The sequence below is a fragment of the Delphinapterus leucas genome, chromosome X (assembly GCF_059928025.1).
Source record: "Delphinapterus leucas isolate spDelLeu-1000000601 "Yukka" chromosome X, BTC_Dleu_Yukka2, whole genome shotgun sequence".
Lineage (NCBI taxonomy): Eukaryota > Metazoa > Chordata > Mammalia > Artiodactyla > Monodontidae > Delphinapterus > Delphinapterus leucas.
Window position 1 is genome coordinate 54,186,055 of NC_143150.1, and position 23,641 is coordinate 54,209,695.

Sequence of the window (23,641 nt, forward strand, 5' to 3'; positions counted from 1 at the left end):
CTTTAATAACTATATTTGTGTGAAAAATATGTACTTATTCAATCTGAACTTCATAAATAATGTATATAATTATCTACAAAAAAGGCACCCAATACATAGCTCTGAATGAGTGATCACATAAATAAAATTAGTAATTAAATATAATCTCTCATTTAAGAGTTCATAGATTAGTTTTCCAGCATCCATGCAATTCCATTTTTGTGTGTTTTTTCCCACCTTGAATATGAGACTAGGTCTGTGTTTACACACCCAAAGAACTGATCAAATTTGTTCTTGTGTGTGTGTGTGTGTGTGTTTAATTACTTCGAGGTTGTGACACTGAACAACTATTTGAGCTATATACTTGAATTATGGGAAATGTTTTTGTGTAAGGTGATAGTGTTTATGAGCAATTCTGTTTAAAGTATCATTGAAATAGTGGTCTGTGTTGATTTTGAATCTGAGGTTAAAACTGATATGTAGTAATATGAGTAAATACATTTTAAAGTTTATTTTGCGGATTTCTGAAAATAATATTTTTCACCAGTGTTGCACATTTGTTTACTTCTACTACCACCAAAGAGAGTAAAAGTGGTATTATTCAAATTTTCTCTAAGTATCTAATGAAAGTATTATTTTGTTATCTAATGTTTTTACCAAGTGTTAAGACAAAAAATGAAAATGTTTTTAAAGTGCATTTCTAAGAGAATAACATTTATGAAGTAAATCAGTGAATAATTAATAAATATAAGGCTCCAGGACAAGGGAGAAAAGTGCATATATTTCTAGAATATCCATTGAAGTACTTCATTTCCATTATTATGTCAATTTGACTATCTGAAACCTAATGGAATGTGATTTTTTTCACTTCACAGAAAAAGATTTACTCCTAATTGGATAGTACCAGTGTATGTGTGGATAATTAAATATAATTAATCACTTGAAACAGGAGAGTTAATACAATTTTAATTGAGAATATCTAGAATTTGCAAAAGGTAAGAGTTGGTTACGAGGCTTTTTAGAAATAATTATAATAGATAACTTGGTTGTTCATTCTAAGGGAACTTTTGGCAGATATTTACATGGCATTCTTTTTAACGGAAAAGCTTTTTCATCAAGACTTGATATTTTCACTGAGGGCAGATTAGTCTCGTGGTAGAGATATATAGTATGCCCTTCAGTATACTATAAACTAATCAGACTCAACTATTTCATAAATTTGTCTAATCATACATCTATAAAAATAAACAATATGCATAATAATTAAGTCAATTACCACTATGTGTAAAAAATCCTGCATGTATAGTTTATAATATAAAAAGAGAAGAATACTTCTGTAATTTTAAAGTGCACAACTTCCAAAGGTTAAACAGAATTACTAAGTAAATTATAAAGAAAAACTTACTGGTATAGCCTGAAGGAAAAACAAATAGTTTTAAAATTCTTCATCAAATTTTCATAGATACAGTTAAAATCTATCTACAATTTCCTAAATTTTCTACAACAAATGTATATTGCATTGTGCAATAAAAATAAAGGCCTATGACTACTCTACAATTTTAAGAAGTCTACTCCTAATTCTAAATACCACATAAACCACGGATGTTATGTATGAACACACATAATGCATGAAAAAACAAATTGAACTTCAGTTCTTTTTAAAAATAATAATTATATACAACACATACAGCTTTATATTATCACAGCACCTTTGAATATGCTAGGAACCTAAATCTAAACAATAAAAATAGACAGAAACTAAGCAAATCCTAAAGAAAAAAGTCTATTACACAAGAGCACCCATAGGAAGCATTTACACAGTGTAGATTAAGTTCATATAAGATTACTTAAGCTCTGCTTGTCCTGTAGCACTTCTGTTGAGATCAGGCTTCAAATCACACCTAGCTAGACGGACACTTACAAAATCTAATTAAACAGTGACGAGTGCAGGTGAAAAAATTGTAAAATGTGTCAGTATTATTTTGTGTTGAAATGAAAAGATTAGTAAATATTGCATGAAATAATGACTGATTGAATCTAAATTCAGCTTTTAAAAATTATTCTAAAGTATATGAGTTCACATTGATAATGTGAACAGGATGGTCAGCAGAGAAAACAGAAGTATACATAAAAGATTAATTAATGGGTAGAATTAAAACTGTTCTATAAAATTTTCAATTTAAATCATTGAAAATAAAAATAACTTAAGAAATGTAATAGCTTGAATACCCTATTTCCAAAAATAAACTTTTATATTTAATGTAAAATGAGGAAATGTATTTCAGCAATTTTTTTCAATTTATGCTCTTTGGATTTTAATCAAAAGAAAATAATACTCCTTCGAGTGTTTGCAGGTATGAAAGTATACAGCACATTGTAGTTAATCGATTAGGTAATCCCTAAAAGTTTCTTTGCTGACTAGTCTTAAGATTTCCTTTCCCTCTGTTTTCCTCTATTCACTGACTAGAATAAGAACAAGAGAGACCATCAAGGACACTTCATTGAGAATATTCTAGGAGTCCATTAATACCAACACAAGAGATGGGAAGATATCTGAGACCTTGTAAGCCAAACATGTAATAACACCAATAATTAAGTTAAAAGTATCATCAAATCAACTGAAAAGAAAGAACCAACAGGAAAATATATAGTTTTGTCCTCTCTGGCTTTTGTGGAAAATTAGTTTCAATGCCGTCCATACTGTTCTCAAATGTTAATATTATTTCCTCAAGCATAAGCAAAGGACCGATCAAGGGTAGTTAATAATCAAAAGCAGAATCCATTTTCATCTATGGCTGAAGTTTAGATACAGTTAAACCTCAATCATCATTGGTTTATATGGGTAAATATTTTAGCCTCAAAGAGCAGGAAAGAAATCAATTCAGAAGTTCCTTTCTCACAGAAATTATATTCTGAGAAGAATCACTTGCAGCTTTAAAAATAAAGTTTCTATTTTCATCTTCTGCAAAGATGACCCCCATAAAAATACTGAGGAATTTTTTAAAGAGATTCTGGGTAACTGTTTCAAGACATTTTCATCTTCATATATACAAAGGAGCGATTAGGAGTTTTCCTTATCACAGGCCTAAAGGAAAGGGTCACTGAAGTAGAAGAAAAATGAAGTATTCTCCTCTAGCTCACAGAATGTGTGGAAAAGCAGAGACCAGGGTGGTCATGACACAAGCATTTAAAATGCATTTATATAATAATTACATATACAAATGGTCATGAAGCCACACTAGTTTATCATGGGATATGTGAAGTACTGATTCATTTTCTTGAGCATCATAATTTTTTTCACAATTAAGTGAGACTATGGATTTTGGAAACTCCTACTCTTAGTACATCTTTGTACATGCAGGGCACTGACTCTAGAGGTATAATAAGTTGGCTAAATTTTGACATTCCTTGAAATGATTTGAATTAAACTGAAATATTTAATTTATCAGGAAGAAATAGGGGAGAGATTATAAAGTTACTCTATATGAATAACTTTCACAAATGTAAAATTTAATTTTAAGTATTTTTCTACAATAGTTGTTTATAAGTATGTAATACAATATTGTAATTTACATGACATTTCTCATTACTAGTAAAACAGTTACACTTACAGTCATTATAATTAACTAAGTAATGTTTAAAAAGCCAGATAGCAAGCATGTTCAAGGAACTTGACATTATTGAAGGTACCAGAGATTCTGTACTGAGTAAATGGGAATGCTAAATTTTAACAGAAATCTTTTAAAAATATTGCCTATATATTAAATATCCAAGAATTACACTAATTTGAAATGCTAAATCGAGCATAAGCCTCTTCTAAATACCTTTACACCAAGGAACACTTTAAATAATACACTAATTTAATGCACATACATAATAGACCAAATCCTGTCCACACTTTGCAAGGTAAAATGATACACAATGAAGCATTTGAAAGAGAATCCAGGAAACATATCTTATGTCGTGATTATAAAGGTCCTTTATACTCCCTTTTAGCCCCAAGAAATAATGCTTTTAAAAAAATTCTGTTAGTACTGTTAGTAAGTCATAAGCAGCTTAAAGAATACAATGTAAAATTGGGACACATCATTCTTTCTTTAATACATTTAATGTACACCAAATTTGAGGCATTTAGTCATTTGTGTAAGAAACTGATTAATCAACATATTGTGAAGAATGAGTTAAAGGCCAAATTACTCAAATCAATGAAATATATTCAGTAATTTAATGCCAGAGAAATTATGTAGATCTATTTAGCTGTTTGACTCTAGTAGCTTATATTTTCTTAGGTAGTTTCAAAATTAAGATAAAATCTTTCAAAATATACTATTTAAATCCTTGTCTCTACTCACATATGAATGGAATTATATTTCACTATATAAGAAACATCAGTACTTTTTTTTCCCCAAAATATCAGGGAGTATAAAGAACTTTACATTCTTCTTTTGATAGATAAAAATAGGAAAAAAAAAACTTCTTTCTTTTACAGTATTTATAGAAAAAAAGAAACATGATTACAACAAAAATATTTTTTTAATGATTAAAGTAGTGGAACAACATGATTACAATCAACATAAAAACCCATTAAAATTATTTTATATCATCTAACTTTTCAGCAGAGTGATGGATAATTATAATTATTTTCTCAACAACACTATAGTAGTGAATATTTTCCAAAAAATGATCTAAAGTGTTTTTTTGTTGTTGTTGCTGTTTGTATTTTTGATATTAAAGAAAATCTCTTGCCCTTGGATACCTTTCAGAGGGTAGCTTGGATAGTTCAGCTTCACTTCCAAACTCCCGCAGATGATGTTTAAATTCTTCAGCAATCAGACAGGGCAAGTAATTCCATGTTTCATGATTGATACATTAACCATCAGTTTGTACATCAAGACACATTATATTACATCACACTTGTTGGCATTCAGAGGAAGCAAATCGAGAAACAGCATGATAAAACTTTTTTTTTTATCACACTGCACTGTTTCTTCCACAAATTTAAAATTTCGATTGCAAGATTACAGCTAAAGTAAGCATGGGGTTCAGTGGGACATATTTTTTAAGGTGGTTTTTGTTTTGCTTGCTTTTATAGTGGGAAATCCAGATTACAAGCTAAATGATCTTAGCCAAATTTTGAAATCACAAATCACTGGAGTTTTTTGGAAGGGGAATAGAATTATGTTGTTCCTAGAAAGTTATATCTCACTGTAGATTTCAATAGTTGATGTCCTGGAATCAGTCTAGGACAAGAAAAATAACATGTTATCAAAATCAGATGGTTGTGTTCTAGGAGTCTTAGTTGCCAAGCATGCTACATGGCTAAAATTCACATTGCTAAAATACAGATGCATAATATCAAGGTTATGGAATGTAACAGTAGTAAATACCAAGCCTATTCCAAGCTAACTCAGACTCCTCTTACCATTTTGAATCCATGTATAATACCTACACTCATGTAACCATGAATTATTTCTTTTTGAAATGAAGTACCTCAAATACATGACTAAGACAGTGACTTGTACACAGAAGGCCCTTTCAAAATAATAAGTTCATTTTTGTTCCCCTATTTTTCAAATGTATAGTCTTCACAATATTTTAATGGAAGAACTGTGTTAAGCAAGATTTCGTTTTGGCATTGTATCTCTTTTATACAACAATTATCAAAATTGATTCTAAAATGATTATTCTTATTGTTTTTCTAGAATCGCACCAAACACTATCTGCTTGCTCTGAAAGATGTTAATATAAAGTACACTGTAAGATCATCTTTTAAATTTCATGTTTTAATTTCTACTATAATATATGCATACAAAAATGCCTTCCAGAATACTTGTAAAAATTTATATCAAAGAGGATCCTTATATTCCCCAGGTATAAATGGTTTTGTGCAATAGATACATTTCTATCTGACGAATGTTCCATATTTTTTCAGAACACGAGTCAGAAAAAAAAAAAACTATAGAAAGTATTTGATTCCCTTTTTAAAAACATGAAAGTTTTTATAAATCCCCTTATATCTTACTGCCTCCTAGAGCCATTTAATTTCTTCACTTTCATATTTCTATTCAGATGAGTAATGAACTAACCAGAAATATCACCCTAAACCCTCCTTTTGAAAATATATTTCTCACTTTGTTTAAAATCAATTGAATATATTCTGCCTTCTGATAACAGTAGTATTTTATTTCAGTGTCAGAATTTCTTTAAGGAACAATGGATTTTTATTTTACTGTCTGACACTTTTCCTCATTTTGTATGATGTTTCTTTAAAAAGAAGACACCTACTGTATTTGAATTTTTATAAATACACGAGTTATTTTTCAGTGCTCACTTAACTTTTTCGCATTCTGCAACATCACTGAATATAAGATGCCTCTCCTGGTGTTAATCAGAAATTGAAGCGTATACAGAAAGGGTGAAGAACATTGCAAATGTAGTACAAAATACAAGGATTCAAATTATTTTTAGTATCACATTAGTCTGCCTAAGTTCACCAATTCATGTCCAGAAGATATTTAGTAATTAATCTGAAACTTCTGTGAACCAATGACATAAAATATACAATTTACCTATTTTTTTAAGATGAGAAAAAATAGAATAAGTCATCTGAGAACCCACTGATTCTAAGATACTCCTTTTAGCTAATAAAAACTGAATGATAGCCAAGAATTTATTCTCATTAGCATTTACTTTCCTTATTTTGCCTATCTCATGAAGTTACTGTTCTGTGTTTAGGAAAAAATTTCTTAGCTAAATAAAATAAAATACCCGAATGAAAAAGTTATTAATTTTATTGACTTTCTCAGGATTACAAAATACCAAAAAAAAACAATAAAAGAAGAAGATATTTGGAAAACACTTCAATATTTTCCTTCATCTATGCCTTACTTACTGTATGTTCATGTCCTCATGTAAAATAAGTCTAGCTCTTAAAACATCTCCATGCTTTCAAAAACAGTTGAAACCAGAATTTGCTCTTCTAACTTCACAAGCCAATCTATTAAAAATGATGCTCTGCAAAAGTAATTCACAAACCCCACCCTTTGTATAGATTTTTAAGTGAGTCACAAATTTAGCCCTGGGAAAAGTGCTATTAGGATATACAACACACATAAAGTGTTATTCATAAAGAATACTTTTCTGTTGAGAAATGTTTCCAAAAAACCGAATGATAGCAATGAGAATTAGAAAATGAGAGCACCCTTTTTAATAGTTAAATAAAAACAAAAACATACCATGATGAGATATTCGGCATCTGTTACGTTTGCCACCCATTTAAGATCCACCTTGGTCAGAAACCATGAGGCTCATGTAAACTGTAGAAGTAACCACTGCCCTATAAACTCATTCAAAGCATAACAGAAACTCGCCACAAAGAGAGTAGGGTTCTATTTTACCGTTTGCGATAGCATAATTATGAACCTATTGTAACAAAAATGCACCCACAACTGAATTAGTATCTTACTTTCACTGTGTGATTAAGAGAGAAAGTTTAATGTTATTGTATAATTTAACTATGCAAATCCATGAGTGACCTCAATTCTTAAAAGCATTTCCTAAATTATGGTAAATTATTTTCACTGTTATTTTGAATCCTGATAGACTTCTTTAATATCTCTAACTTTGGTGAGAGGAAACCTATTCTGACTTTCACATTACTACTATTTAATTAAGCCTAAATAGGTTTCAAAAGTTTTATTCACTGAAACTGATATGAAGACCTTCTTAAGAGTAACACAGACGAAATGATAAAATCAACATGCTGCATGACTTCCAGAGAAAAAATGTAGATAAATTCTATCACTTGACTTTATTAAGGAAATAAAAATACTTAAATCATTTACTTTAGTTATGAATTTCTAGATATATTTTAATTCATTTCTCCATGGAATACAGATAAAAAAGACTGTATAAACTCTTGTTTTCATAAATTTAATAGGTTTTAAATTATTGTATACAGATATCTTGGGTCTTAATATGTGCATAGTTTCCTTCAGGCCCATTAGAGAAAGCAATAATATTTCATTTTCAAAAAGTCATTATCTCTTAAGAATGTCTCCTGAAGGGTTCTTAATACCTTGCATGAATATGCAGATACTCAAATGGATATCTAAAGTAGAGATCTCATATATATTTCATTCTCTGGCTTGAAGGTGAGAGTGAGTAGCATGAGTTCATTTTCCTAATCCCATTCTTGCTACATTGTGTTAATACAGATTTATGAACCAGAATAATGGTGAGTTCCTAATCTAGAATTGACACTCTCTTTTCATTGTGGGGGTTTGGGGGAATGGTGGGTAGGGGGGATATCTTTATGCTATTTGATTATCTTGGGTAGACACAGATTTTCCCAAGTGAAGCTGGAAGTCTCAATACCATTAAGTATTAAGACCTGTTTATCAGATTCTAAGAGGCTTTACTGTGATGTATCTAGCCATGACTGTGTTGATCCTCATGCACACAATTGTACTGAGGACAGTGCCATGACCCTTTATTTTGGAGTTTTTCCAGTATATTCTCTAGCAAGAAGTGTCATACTGCCATCTACAGACAACACTGTCCCTATTATAATCATCATTCCTCACCCAATTTTCCTCCAATCAGGAGTCATTCTGTTCTGATTTTCTACCAAACTTAAAATGAATCCATATATCTATTCAGATACTTCTGCAGAACACGATCATTTTGATCCCATGTTGAGTCAGTAGATTCTGTAAAGTCCTACTTCAACTGAAAATAATTAAAAAATATAAAATTAGAAAGGTTACTTAGAAACTTGGATTACCTACCAGTCTGGTGTGTACAGACACAGGGGTCTTGAAAGTTGTCACTGGATAGCTGCACTCAGAAACGCTGTAGGGATCAGAACTGCTGGAGGAACACTTGGAGATGGAATCACAGCCCACGAAAGTGTTATCAAGAGGCAGTTCCTGGATGATGTGGTGCTTTGAATTCAGGGGAGTTTCTGGCTGGATCTGGAAGGCAGGCTGTGGAGAGGCAGATTTGTAGTGCCGGGCCAAATCAGGGCTGTCAGGCTTGAAAGTAGTAGGTGTAGTGCCCCAGTTGTACTTGCCCATGGTTTGCTCTTCCAGTTCAATGGGAAGGTCTAGTGTGACACTGTTTCCATCATTGTCAGCATCATCTGCCTTAGTTTCTTCAATAGTAACAAAGTTAAGCAGCAAGTTCTTAGGGGTATGCTTCTTCTTCTTCTTCTTTTTCTTCATCATTATCATCTGCCTGTTTTCTGGGTTTGGAGTAACCCATTCGGAATTCTGCTTGTTTTTCTGAGCAGCCTTAAGGTGTGGTGATTGGCGGCATCTTACTACAGCAGTGATGAAAATAACAAGGATGACAGTTATGGTGCCTGCAACAATGGCAACCACGATCTTGACATAGTCACTGGATGGTGAGGATGTATCAGATGTCTCAATACTTTGGGTCACTGGTGTTTCAATGTTTTTGCGCACCAATTCATAAATCAGTGTAGCATTGGTCACTGACTCATTCACAAATAGATTAACATTTACAACATTGAAGAGAGAATCAGGTTGTCCTAAGTCCTTGACTTTGACTACCAGTTTGTGTAAACCAAGGTCTGCAGGGACACATTTCTCCTTCAGTGTAATGTTGCCTGTTGTTTGGTCAATCATAAACAGACCTTTTGTGTTTCCTCCTACAATGCTGTAATGAAGCTCTGCATTCATACCAGTGTCATTGTCAACAGCAACTACCATGAAGACCACTGTGCCTGGATTAGTGGATGGCAGAACCAATTCAAAGGAGTAGTTCGAAGAAGGGACAACAAAAACTGGTTTGTTGTCATTGACATCAACCACATTTATGGTGACTTTGGCAGTTGAAGAACGTGATACCCTACCACCATCCTCAGCCTTTACATAGAAAGTATAAGATTCTTGTTTTTCTCTATCAAAGGAAATATTCGGTCGGATGACACCAGTCTGTGGATCAATGGTGAAATCATCACTTGCGTCTAAAATGGAGAGAGTGACTGCAGAATTTTCTCCATAATCAGGATCAGTTACAGTGATTAGTCCTACTGTGCCATGTCTTGGAAGGTTTTCTGGGACATAGAAGTTGTACTCATTGTGAGTGAAAATTGGACTGTTGTCATTCTGATCAAGAACAGTCACTAAGACTGTGGCATTGGTTATTAAAGGTGGCATCCCGTTATCTTTTGCCAGAACTGTGAATGAATATTTTTCCTGTTTTTCTCTATCCAGTTTCTTCGCTGCAGTCAGAATGCCTGTACGACGATCCAGGTTGAATTCAGATGGAGCATCAATGCCAAGCAGGTAGTTTATCTCAGCATTATGCCCTGTGTCTGCATCCATTGCACTTATTTTTGTCAACTGGGTGCCAGGAGAGTTATTCTCAGGAACAGAAAGACTTATGAAAGGCTGAGTGAAAACTGGAGCGTTGTCATTTTCATCTTTTACTTTGATGAGGAGCATGGATGATTGATTCAAAGGAGGTTTGCCAGCATCTGCAGCCAGTAATTTAATAGCATATTCTCTTGTGGACTCGTAGTCAAGATATGCAGCAGTCTCTAGGAGGAACTGATTACTGAATACTGGCCTCAACCTGAAAGGGACTTCATGATCTGTAAAGCACGTCACCCTACCATTAAGGTCAGCATCCTTATCTGTCACAGTTACGAGTGCAATTTTTGTGTTGAGTGGAGAATTTTCTGAAAGAACCACGGTGCCATTGATTGGATTGATGATATATCTTATGTCAATTGATGGGACATTATCATTGACATCTGTAACATTTACTAGCACCATTGATCTTGCTGGCATCAATCCACCATCACTTGCCAAAACCAGTAACCTGTGGTTTGGTGATTCCTCCCTATCCAGTGGTTCTTTGATTGTGATAAGTCCACTGGTGGAGTTGAGGTGAAATAGCCTCTTGGCCATGTTGGAGACTAGATTGCTGAAATAGAAGTGAATCCTGGCATTTTCACCTATGTCGGCATCTGTGGCATGAAGTTGTGTCACTGAAGTACCTACAGGAGCATTTTCTGGTATACTGACTTCAATCTCATTCTCCTTGAAGACTGGGCGGTTATCGTTTGTATCAGCAACACTGACTTGCAAAATAGCAGTACTGGATCTTTGAGGAAAGCCACCATCTTCAACCTTTACTTTCATTACATATGTATCTTTCTCTTCCCTATCTAACTCCTTTTGAACTATCAATTGTGGCATCTTCTCTCCTTCTGGTGTTTCAGTAACATCAAGCCCAAAAATACTTTGACCCTGGAAAACATAGAAGGAAACATTTTAGCTTATGTTATTATTTAATGAGACCAGTTTTCAATTCCTTGAAGTCATATGACATAGGCTCAACTCAGAAATAAGTGCCAGAGACTTGAGTTCTAAGTCCCAACTTCGTCAGTAACTAATATTGTCACCACAAACAAGATGCTTAACATCTCTATACATTTGTGAAATTAGAGTTGTGCTAGAAGATGTTCTAAGCGCTTTTCAGGTTGTAGCACTTTGTGGTGATAAATGTAACATTTATGTGAACTATTAAAGATTTCAAAATGAAGAAGTATGTCGAATTTTAAAAAGAATTATCACTAAGTTTCACATGGTGAATTAACTTATAAGTGAATTAAAAATGGTTACTCCAAATGAATTAAAATATCTTACTGTAGGTTTCAGTTGTCTAGGACACCTTTTCACCACCAGAAGTAACAATCAAGTATAAAATCTTTATCCAAGACAAAAGTGCGTATATCACATCTAATAAATACAGCTAATAACTTTGGCAGAGGGAGAAAATATGCAAACTCTGATAAGAATAAAACCTTGTGTAAAATACACAGACTTTCTTTATTTCCCCTATAGAAACAGGTGTTAAAAATGAAATTTCTGGGAATTCCCTGGTGGTGCAGTGGTTAGGACTCGGTGATTTCACTGCCGGAGCCCAGGTTCAATCCCTGGTCGGAGAACTAAGATCCTGCAAGCCATGAGGCCTGGCCAAAAAAGAAAGACATTTTTTTGGAGATTAACAGAACAATGTTATTTAACTTCTAATTTTTTTTTTTTAATGAGCACGCACAATGGACTGAAACTAACATGCCAAAATGTCAAATTGGAAAATATAGCTATAGGAACAGTACCTATATTTTCTTTATGCATATAAAGTCAGATTATGGGAATGTTTAAAATCAGTTTCCTCTGGTTCTGGCTTCCCTCAAAACCCTCAAGGAAGTGGTTCAATTAATATAAAACTGTAAAATTCTTAAAGTGCTTAGGCTCTGTTAAGTGCTATTGTTTATCAGCACACAGAGGATCTCATACTCTTGTATAAGTCTTTAAAATAGTCAAATAATTTTGATAAAGTCCAATTTATCAATAGAAAATAAAAAATTTTAAAGTCCCTTCTCTGAACTACAATAAGATAAGCCCTACACAGACAAACAGTGATCTTGATAGCTGATTGAGGAGTAGAATTCACTGGCTCTCAGGTGCAGTTCTAGCCAGTGTTACCTGTAGCACTTTGACAGAAATGAATAGATAGAAAGGTACTGGAGGCTGTGAAGATCAGAAGATCTTAAGATTCCTAGTACATGGGTGATTTATGAACCCTTACGGACACACGTACACGAGTGCACACACACACACACACACACACACACATAACCACACATTACAATTTTAATTCTTCAATATATTTTTTAACATAAAAGTTGCTGACATGTGCTGAAGATCAGTTATTGAGATCTCAACTATGTGCTCTGTCCTGAAAGAACAGGAGAGCATCTGAGGGTTTTTTCTCATTGTTCTGTCATACCAGTTTCTAAAATAAGATCCTAAATGTTAGAAACCAATGAACGGTATCAGGTTTTCAGGGACCACTAGAATATATGGTGAGATTATATGGTCATATTATCTTTTATAACTTATCAAAGTGTTATAATTGCTTACATAAAATCTAGTACAGTACTTAAGTACAACTACATTTTTCCTCATGAATTGCTTGAAGATATTTCTGCATTTTTTTGGATTTTTTGTGTGTGTTTAGATTCACCTACTCTTTTATTCAAATCCAGACCATAATATATCTTGATGGAAGAATTAAATGTTTATTATGAAATTTAAGGTGGCATTTCAGAAATATTAATTAAAATCATCATTTTGCTTCAATGTAATTAAAAAAAATTTCCTACAAGGTAACCAATGTGTATTAATCTTAGTTTTAATTCATAAACTAAAATGAGCATTCTATTAATATTTTACTTATATAAACCAATAAACAATTTGCATTTTCTTTGCCAAGGAAAATATTTTTCATGTAATACCTATCTACAAGTGTGAAAATTAGCAAATATATTTTAAGAAAAAAATAATTTTACAACAATAATATTAAATATACATACAGTATTTACTATTATAATTTGATTTAGGTAAACAGTGATTAATGATAATTTTACTTTTGTAATGATATTTCAAAAGGCTTTTAGGAAAGCTCAAATCTGGAATGTCTCACCTATGGGTAGAAAAAATAGCTTCTGAATTGAACTTCACAGAAATCCATGGCATTTAATACAATTTTGTTAATTCTTGGCATGCCAATATTCAGTGGCTAATATGGTCACAGCATTCTTCTAGGCACTGGCGATATGGTGGTAAGTAAAAATATTTTGCTAATGTAATGGAAATTATATTTTAGCTAAGATGAGGGAAAATCAATAGCAATCTAAGTATCTACTGATGTTGATACTAATAGATTTATGTTAATTGAAAATAATTACATTTTTAATAAGGGCTATAAAAGTAGATTATAAAGAATTATTAGAGGTTATATAAGGGGGAACTAGCATATATAATATAGCTTAAAAACAACAAGTAAATAACTTAAGGCCTTGAGTTTCAGACTCAATTATCCAATTTATGACTATAATACATCTGGGGAAAAGAATATGCTAGTTTTAATTTTTAATTTTATTCATTTATGTTTATGTATTTTGTGTCTGTATATTTAGAGCTTAGTCTTATGTGTTTGCCTGAATTTTGCATTGACCTTTGCTTTCCCAAGCAAATGAATGCAGGGTTATGACACCTGAAAAACCCAAGAACAGCATGTTTGCTGTCCTTAACTATTATATGTGACGTGACAGTAATGTTAAAAGATAGATTTTTCAAATTTTCAAGATGATAATGAGATATACATACAAGATAATGGACAATGTCCATACTGCTCTTCTGTCTTCTATGACTGCTCTGTCCAATATGACAGCGATTAGTCACAAGTATTTACATTTAAATTTTAATTAATTATAATTAGATAAAATAAAAAAAATCAGTACCTTAGTCTCACTAGCCACATATCAGTTCTTATAGCTACATCTGAGTAGTGGCTATGGCATTGGACAGCACAGATATAGAACTTGTCCATTATTACACAAAGTTCTATTGCACTAGACTGTTCTAAGATGTTACATTTTCTTTAATAAAAATCTATGTTCAGGTCAGGGGATTTTGTGTCTACCACCCCCACTCAGATATTTGGAGCTCTACAAATGACTTGCTAGTTTACATATTTAAATTTCAGAGTGGGCATGAAGATGGCGGAAGAGTAAGACATGGAGATCACCTTCCTCCCCACAAATACATCAGAAATACATCTACATGTGGAACAACTCCTACAGAACACCTACTGAATGCTGGAAGAAGACCTCAGACCTCCCAAAAGGCAAGAAACTCCCCACGTACCTGGGTAGGGCAAAAGAAAAAAGAAAAAACTGAGACAAAAGAATAAGGACGGACCTGCACGAGAGGGAGGGAGCTGTGAAGGAGGAAAGGTTTCCACACACTAGGAAGCCCCTTCATGGGTGGAGACTGTGGGTGGCGGATGGGGGAAGCTTCGGGGCCACAGAGGAGAGCACAGCAACAGGGGTGCAGAGGACAAAGCAGAGAGATTCCTGCACAGAGGATCAGTGCCAACCAGCACTCACCAGCCCGAGAGGCTTGTCTGCTCACCCACCGGGATGGGTGGGGGTTGGGAGCTGAGGCTCGGGCTTCGGTCGGATCCCAGGGAGAGGACTGGGGTTGGCGGCGTGAACACAGCCTGAAGGGGGCTAGTGCACCACAGCTAGATGGGAGGTAGTCTGGCAAAAGGTCTGGAACTGCCGAAGAGGCAAGAGACTTTTCTTGCCTGTTTATTTCCTGGTGCACGAGGAGAGGGGATTAAGAGTGCTGCTTAAAGGAGCTCCAGGGACAAGCGTGAGCTGTGGCTATCAGCTCGGACCCCAGAGACAGGCATGAGACATTAAGACTGCTGCTGCAGCCACCAAGAAGCCTGTGTGCAACCACAGGTCACTATCAACATCTCCCCTCCAGGGAGCCTGTGCAGCCCGCCACTGCCACCGTCCCATGGTCCAGGGACAACTTCCTCGGGAGAACACCCGACATGCCTCAGGCTGGTGCAACGTCATGCCAGCCTCTGCCGCCACAGGCTCACCCCGCACTCTGTACCCCTCCGTCCCCCTGGCCTGAGAGAGCCAGAGCCCCTGAAGCAGCTGCTCCTTTAACCCCGTCCTGTCTAAGTGAAGAACACACGCCCTCAGGCGACCTACACGGAGAGGCGGGGTCAAATCCAAAGCTGAACCACAGGAGCTGTGCGAACAAAGAAGAGAAAGGGAAATCTCTCCCAGCAGCCTCAGGAGCAGTGGAATAAATCTCCACAGTCAACTTGATGTACCCTGCATCTGTGGAATACCTGAATAGAGAATGAATCATCCCAAATTGAGGAGGTGGACTTTGGGAACAACAATATATATATATATATATATATATATATATATATATATATATATATATATATATATATTTTCCCCCTTTTTCTCTTTTTGTGAGTGTGCATGCATATGCTTCTGTGTGATTTTGTCTGTATACATTTGCTTTTACCAGTTGTCCTAGGGTTCTGCCTGTCTGTTTTTTTTTTTTCTTTTTTTTTTTAGTGTAGTTTTCAGTGCTTGTTATCACTGGTGGATTTGATTTTTTTGCTTTGGTTGTTCTCTTCTTTCTTTTTTTTTAATTACTTAAAATTGTTTTAATAATTATTTTTATTTTTAGAACCATTTAATTTAATTTAATTTTATCTTTTGCTTTCTTTCTTTCTTCTTTTCTCCATTTATTTCTCAGCCATGTGGATGACAGGCTCTTGGTGCTCCATCCAGGCGTTAGGGCTATGCCTCTGAGGTGGGAGAGCCAAGTTCAGGAAATTGGTCCACCAGAGAGCTCCCAGCTCCACATAATATCAAACGACGAAAATCTCCCAGAGATCTCCATCTCAATGCCAAGACACAGCTCCACTCGACGACCAGCAAGGTACAGTGCTGGACACCCTATGTCAAACAATTAGCAAGACAGGAGCACAATACCACCCATTAGCAGAGAGGCTGCCTAAAATCATAATAAGGTCACAGACACCACAAAACACACCACCAGACGTGGACCTGCCCACCAGAAAGAAAAGATGCAGCCTCCTCCATCAGAGCACAGGCACTAGTCCCCTCCACCAGGAAGCCTACAAAACCCACTGAGCCAACCTTAGCCACTGGAGGCAGAAACCAAAAACAACGGGAACTACGAACATGCAGCCTGCAAAAAGGAGACACCAAACACAGTAATTTCAGCAAAATGAGAAGACAAAGAAACACACAGCAGATGAAGGAGCAAGGTAAAAACCCACCAGACCTAACAAATGAAGAGGAAATAGGCAGGCTACCTGAAAAAGAATTCAGAATAATGATAGTAACGACCATCCAAAATCTTGGAGAGAGAATGGAGAAAATACAAGAAATGTTTGACAGGGACCTAGAAGAACTAAAGAGCAAACAATCATGAACAACACAATAAATGAAATTAAAAATTCTCTAGAAGGAAGCAATAGCAGAATAACTGAGGCAGAAGAATGGATAAGTGACCTGGAAGATAAAAGAGTGGAAATACCTACTGCAGAGCAGAATAAAGAAAAAAGAATGCAAAGAAATGAGGACAGTCTAAGAGACCTCTGGGACAACATTAAACGCACCAACATTCGAATTATAGGGGTCCCAGAAGAAGAAGAGAAAAAGAAAGGGACTGAGAAAATATTTGAAGAGATTACAGTTGAAAATTTCCCTAATATGGGAAAGGAAGTAGTTAATCGAGTCCAGGAAGCAAAGAGAGTCTGATACAGGATAAATCCAAGGAGAAACACACCAAGACACATATTAATCAAACTATCAAAAATTAAATACAAAGAAAAAATATTAAAATCAGCAAGGGTAAAACAACAAATAACATGCAAGGGAATCCCCATAACGTTAACAGCTGATCTTCAGGAGAAACCCTGCAAGTCGGAAGGGAGTGGCAGGACATACTTAAAGTGATGAAAGGGAAAAAACTACAACCAAGATTACTCTATCCAGCAAGGATCTCATTCAGATTTGATGGAGAAATTAAAAACTTTACAGACAAGCAAAAGCGAAGAGAAATCAGCACAACCAAACCAGCTTTACAGCAAATGCTAAAGGAACTTCTGTAGGCAGGAAACACAAGAGAAGGAAAAGACCTACAATAACAAACCCAAAACAATTAAGAAAATGGTAATAGGAACATACATATCGATAATTACCTTAAATGTGAATGGATTAAATGCTCCCACCAAAAGACACAGACTGGCTGAATGGATACAAAAACAAGACCCATATATATGCTGTCTACAAGAGACCCACTTCAGACCTAAGGACACATACAGACTGAAAGTGAGGGGATGAAAAAGATATTCCATGCAATTGGAAATCAAATAAAGCTGGAGAAGTAGTCCTCATATCATACAAAATAGACTTTAAAACAAGCACTGTTACAAGAGACAAAGAAGGACACTACATAATGCTCAAGGGATCAATCCAAGAAGATGTAACAATTGTAAATATTTGTGGACCCAACATAGGAGCATCTTAATACAAAAGGCAAATACTAACAGCCATAAAAGGGAAAATCAACAGTAACACAATCATAGTAGGGAACATTAACACACCACTTTCACGAATGGACAGACCACCCAAAAGGAAAATAAATAAGGAAACAAATTTTAAATGATACATTAAACAAGATGGACTTAATATTTATAGGACATTTCATCCAAAAACAACAGAATACACATTTTTCTCAAGTGCTCATGGAACATTCTCCAGGATAGATCATATCTTGGGTCACAAATCAAGCCATGGTAAATTTAGGAAAATTGAAATCGTATCAAGTATCTCTTCTGACAACAATCCTATGAAACTAGATATCAATTACAGGAAAAGTCTGTAAAAATTACAAACACATGGAGGCTAAACATTACACTACTTAATAACCAAGAGATCACTGAAGAAATCAAAGAGGAAATCAAAAAATACCTAGAAAAAAATGACAATGAAAACGCGATGACCCAAAACCAATGGGATTCAGCAAAAGCAGTTCCAAGAGGGAAGCCTATAGCAATACAAACCTGCCTTAAGAAACAAGAATCATCTTGAATAAATAACCTAACCTTACACCTAAAGCAATTAGACAAAGAACAACCAAAAAAACCCCAAAGTTAGCAGAAGGAAAGAAATCATAAAGATCAGATCAGAAATGAAGGAAACGATAGCAAAGATCAATAAAACTGAAAGCTGGTTCTCTGAGAAGATGAACAAAATTGACAAACCATTAGCCAAACTCATCAAGAAAAAAAGGGAGAAGACTCAAATCAATAGAATTAGAAATGAAAATGGGGAAGTAACAACTGACACTGCAGACATACAAAGGATTCATGAGCGATTACTACAAGCAACTATATGCCAATAAAATGGACAAATTCTTAGAAATGCACAACCTGCCAAGACTGAACCAGGAATAAATAGAAAATATGAACAGACCAATCAGAAGCACTGAAATTGAAGCTGTGATTAAAAATCTTCCAACAAACGAAAGCCCAGGACAAGACGGCTTCACAGGCGATTTCTAGCAAACATTTAGAGAAGAGCTAACACCTATCCTTCTCAAAGTCTTCCAAAATATAGCAGAGGGAGGAACACTCCCAAACTCATTCTACGAGGCCACCATCACCCTGATACCAAAACCAGACAAGGATGTCACAAAGAAAGAAAACTACAGGCCAATATCACTGATGAACATAGATGCAAAAATCCTCAACAAAATACTAGCAAACAGAAACCAACAGCACATTAAAAGGATCATACACCATGATCAAGTGGGGTTTATGCCAGGAATGCAAGTATACTTCAATATACGCAAATCAATCAGTGTGATACACCATATTAACAAATTGAAGGAGAAAAACAATATGATCATCTCAATGGATGCAGAGAAAGCTTTCGACAAAATTCAACACCCATTTATGATAAAAACCCTCCAGCAAGTAGGCATAGAGGGAACATACCTAAAATAACAAAGGCCGTATATGACAACCCCATAGCCAACATCGTCCTCAGTGGTGAAAAACTGAAACCATTTCCACTAAGATAAGGAACAAGGCAAGGTTGCCCACTCTCACCACTATTATTCAACAAAGTTTTGGAAGTTTTAGCCACAGCAATCAGAGGAGAAAAAGAAATAAAAGGAATCCAAATCGGAAAAGAAGTAAATCTGTCACTGTGTGCAGATGACATGATACTTTACATAGAGAATCCTAAAGAAGCTACCAGAAAACTACTAGAGCTAATTAATGAATTTGGTAAAGTAGCAGGATATAAAATTAATGCACAGAACACTCTGGCACTCCTATACACTAATGATGAAAAATCTGGAAGTGAAATTAAGTAAACACTCCCATTTACCATTGCAACAAAAAGAATAAAATACCTAGGAAAAAACATACCTAAGGAGACAAAAGACCTGTATGCAGAAAATTATAAGACACTGATGAAAGAAATTAAAGATGATACAAATAGATGGAGAGATATACCATGTTCTTGGATTGGAAAAATCAACATTGTGAAAATGTCTCTACTACCCAAAGCAATCTACAGATTCAATTCAATCCCTATCAAACTACCAGTGACATTTTTCACAGAACTATAACAAAAAATTACACAATTTGTATGGAAACACAAAAGACCCCGATTAGTGAAAGTAATTTTGAGAAAGAAAAATGGAGCTGGAGGAATCGGGTACCTGGACTTCAGAATATACTATAAAGCTGCAGTGATCAAGACAGTATGGTACTGGCACAAAAACAGAAATATAGATCAATGGAACAGGATAGAAAGCCCAGAGATAAACCCATGCACATATGGTCACCTTATCTTTGATAAAGGAAGCAAGAATATACAATGGAGAAAAGACAGCCCCTTCAATTAGTGGTGCTGGGAAAACTGGACAGCTACATGTAAAAGAATGAAATTAGAACACTCCCTAACACCATACACAAAAATAAAGTCAAAATGGATTAAAGACCTAAATGTAAGTCCAGACGCTATCAAACTCTTAGAGGAAAACAGGCAGGACACTCTGTGACATAAATCACAGCAAGAGCCTTTTGACCCGCCTCCTAGAGAAATGGAAATAAAAACAAAAATAAATAAATGTGACCTAATGAAACTTAAAATTTTGCACAGCAAAGGAAACCATAAACAAGATGAAAAGACAACCCTCAGAAAGGGAGAAAATATTTTCAAATGAAGCAACTGGCAAAGGATTAATATCCAAAATTTATATTCAGCTCATGCAGTTCAATATCAAAAAAAACAAACAACGCAATCCAAAAATGGGCAGAAGACCTACACAGACATTTCTCCAAAGCAGATATACAGATTGCCAACAAACACATGAAAGAATGCTCAACATTATTCATTAGAGAAATGCAAATCAAAAGTACAATGCGATATCATCTCACACTGGTCAGAATGGCCATCATCAAAACATCTACAAACAATAAATGCTGGAGAGTGTGTGGAGAAAAGGGAACCCTCTTGCACTGTTGGTGGGAATGTAAATTGATACAGCCACTATGGAGAACAACATTGAGGTTCCTGAAAAAAATAATAATAGAACTACCATACGACCCAGCAATCTCACTACTGGGCATTTACCCTGAGAAAACCATAATTCAAAAAGAGTCATGTACCACAATGTTCATTGCAGCTCTATTTACAATAGCCAGGACATGGAAGCAACCTAAGTGTCCATCGACATATGAATGGATAAGGAAGATTCGGCACATATATACAATGGAATATTACTCAGCCATATAAAGAAGTAAAATTGAGTTATTTGTAGTGAGGTGGATGGACCTAGAGTCTGTCATACAGAGTGAATTAAGTCAGAATAGAAAAACAAATACCGTATGCTAACACATATATACAGAATCTAAAAGAAAAAAAAAAGGTCATGGAAAACCTATGGGCAAGACGGGAATAAGGATGCAGACGTTCTAGAGAATGGACTTGAGGGCACAGGGATGAGGAAGGGTAAGCTGGGACAAAGTGAGAGAGTGGTAGTGTATATATGGACATATATACACTACCAAATATAAAATAGATAGCTAGTGGGAATCAGTTGCATAGCACAGGGAGATAAGTTCGGTGCTTTGTGAGCAGTTAGAAGGGTGGGATAGGGATGGTGGGAGGGAGGGAGACACAAGAGGGAAGTGATATAGGGAAATATGTATATGTATAACTGATTCACTTTGTTCTAAGGCAAAAATTAACACATCATTTTAAAGCAATTATACTCCAATAAAAATATTTTTTAAATAAATAAATAAATAAATAAAAAATACATTTCATATTATCCCAGTAATTTGAAAAGGAGTTGCCTACATATAAGACATAAATACTTTTCAACAAAGTTTTAGATAGATACCTAAGTCTGATGCTAAAGTGTGGTACCAACATGAGCTTACTATCTTTAATGAATGACTATTCCAAGGCTGTTCCTCTGTCTTGTCTCCTTCAGGAATAAAGAATGACTAACACATGGATCCAACATTAGTTCCACCCCATGTCAGTTAGCTCAACTGACATTCAAATCCATATGAACCATGAAAAAACCTGAAGCTCTTTGCCATATGTTAGACCATGACATGAAAACAATGGGATAGATGAAAAGAGGAAATAAAGATATATGGTATCTTAATTTATCACCTTGCTACCTTTACCGTAGATATGTCCTATATACAAAAAAAAAAAAATAGAACTTTGGGATAATTGTAGTATCCTGAATTCCAAACTTACTTAGAATTATTTCCCCCTTGTTCATAGGGAAAAAATCTTGAGAAAATCCTTTGCTCTCTCTCCCAAATGGCCATCCTTTGGTGAGAGAACTATCACTCATCTGTGTGTCTCTCTCGGTAATTTACTTAAGCCTCTATTACATTAATGAATGTGAGTGTAGGATAAAATGGCCTCAAGCTTCATTTATATGTATGATCTCTAAGGACATAGCACCCAGCATATACGAACACATTAAATAAGCGTTTGTTAGATGAATAAATGCACAAATTAAAAAGAGAATTCCTATTTTAAAAGAAAAAAAAAGAAAAAGCAAAGTTTGGTTGTTCTTGTTTTTAATTTTCAGTCTGTGCTTGAATAGGAATATACTGTAATTGTTGACTCAGGTTGCTTTTTCTCTTTTGCTTTAATTAAATTGTCCAAAAAACAATTTCATAATTATTTTATAAAACAACTATTTTTTTCTGTTAGGGATATGATAAGCTACAGTGTCAATCTCTGGTAAAAATTTATAGCCTAGTTGTAAACCTTTATTTTTGGAAGAAATAATGACACGTACTTAGTTTGGTAAGTGGCCTGTGTACTGACAAAATACAAAACCCTACATCTGTCAAACACCCATATGTACAACCAAAAAAAAGAGACAACAAAAACTCAAAGAAGAAAACAACATACTATATGAATTGAATGCAACACATTATATGTTGATTTTGGATCCTGGTGTCTTAAAATAGTTTGATCTCATGTACACAAAATTGCCAATTCCAGTTCAGGTTAAGAAAAAATTTGGGACTTTCTAATAACCTCATGTAATTCAAAAGACTTAATTTCATTTGTGAGTGGCATTTCTTCCTAAATTCAAAATTAAGATGAGTTTGCAAATCTAGGACAAAAACCGCTGAAATAAGCAAGATGTTATTAAGCTCATCTGAGACTTTAATTCTTTGTAGGGATTTGTAAAATTAAGGAAAAGAAAGTTGGTGCTGGATATGAAATTCCCAAGAGAAGTATTTTTGCTTTTGAAAAAAATGAATAAGGATTATTGCCGAATTAAAAGCTATTTTTTTGCCTATTCTTCTGTGAAAGAATTAGCTGAACCATTGTACTAAACTTTAGCATTTTTGACATATGCATGTGCAAGACACCAGTTTATTGCCTATTGGAAGGTAATAAATAACACAGCAGTTCCAGAGCTATAAATCTAGTACAGTTGCCCAGAAAATGCATACAGTGCCAGTAAGTACTAAAAATAGTTCCAAAGAGATTGGATTCTAAAACTGCTTACATAAAAGCTGTTTATTCTGTAGATTGAGGAATGCTGGGGGAAAGACTAAAAATTTATTTCTGAGCTTTACCACTGCTTGATTTATCAAGAACTAACCTGACTTTTAAAAAAAAAATTTTCTTTTTTTT

The 23,641-nt window shown here is 34.7% G+C and overlaps 1 protein-coding gene across 1 annotated transcript in view; it reads right to left on the reverse strand.

The window, feature by feature from the left end:
- Positions 1 to 23,641, reverse strand: part of LOC111178253 (protocadherin-11 X-linked) — a 107,179-nt gene that overhangs the window by 60,607 nt on the left and 22,931 nt on the right. Inside the window, exons 2-3 of the mRNA XM_089904914.1 lie at positions 8,769 to 11,261; positions 4,736 to 4,799 (exon numbers count right to left, since the gene is read on the reverse strand). Of these exons, the coding sequence (XP_089761040.1) occupies positions 4,736 to 4,799; positions 8,769 to 11,261 (2,557 nt within the window). The remainder of the gene's footprint in view (positions 1 to 4,735; positions 4,800 to 8,768; positions 11,262 to 23,641) is intronic.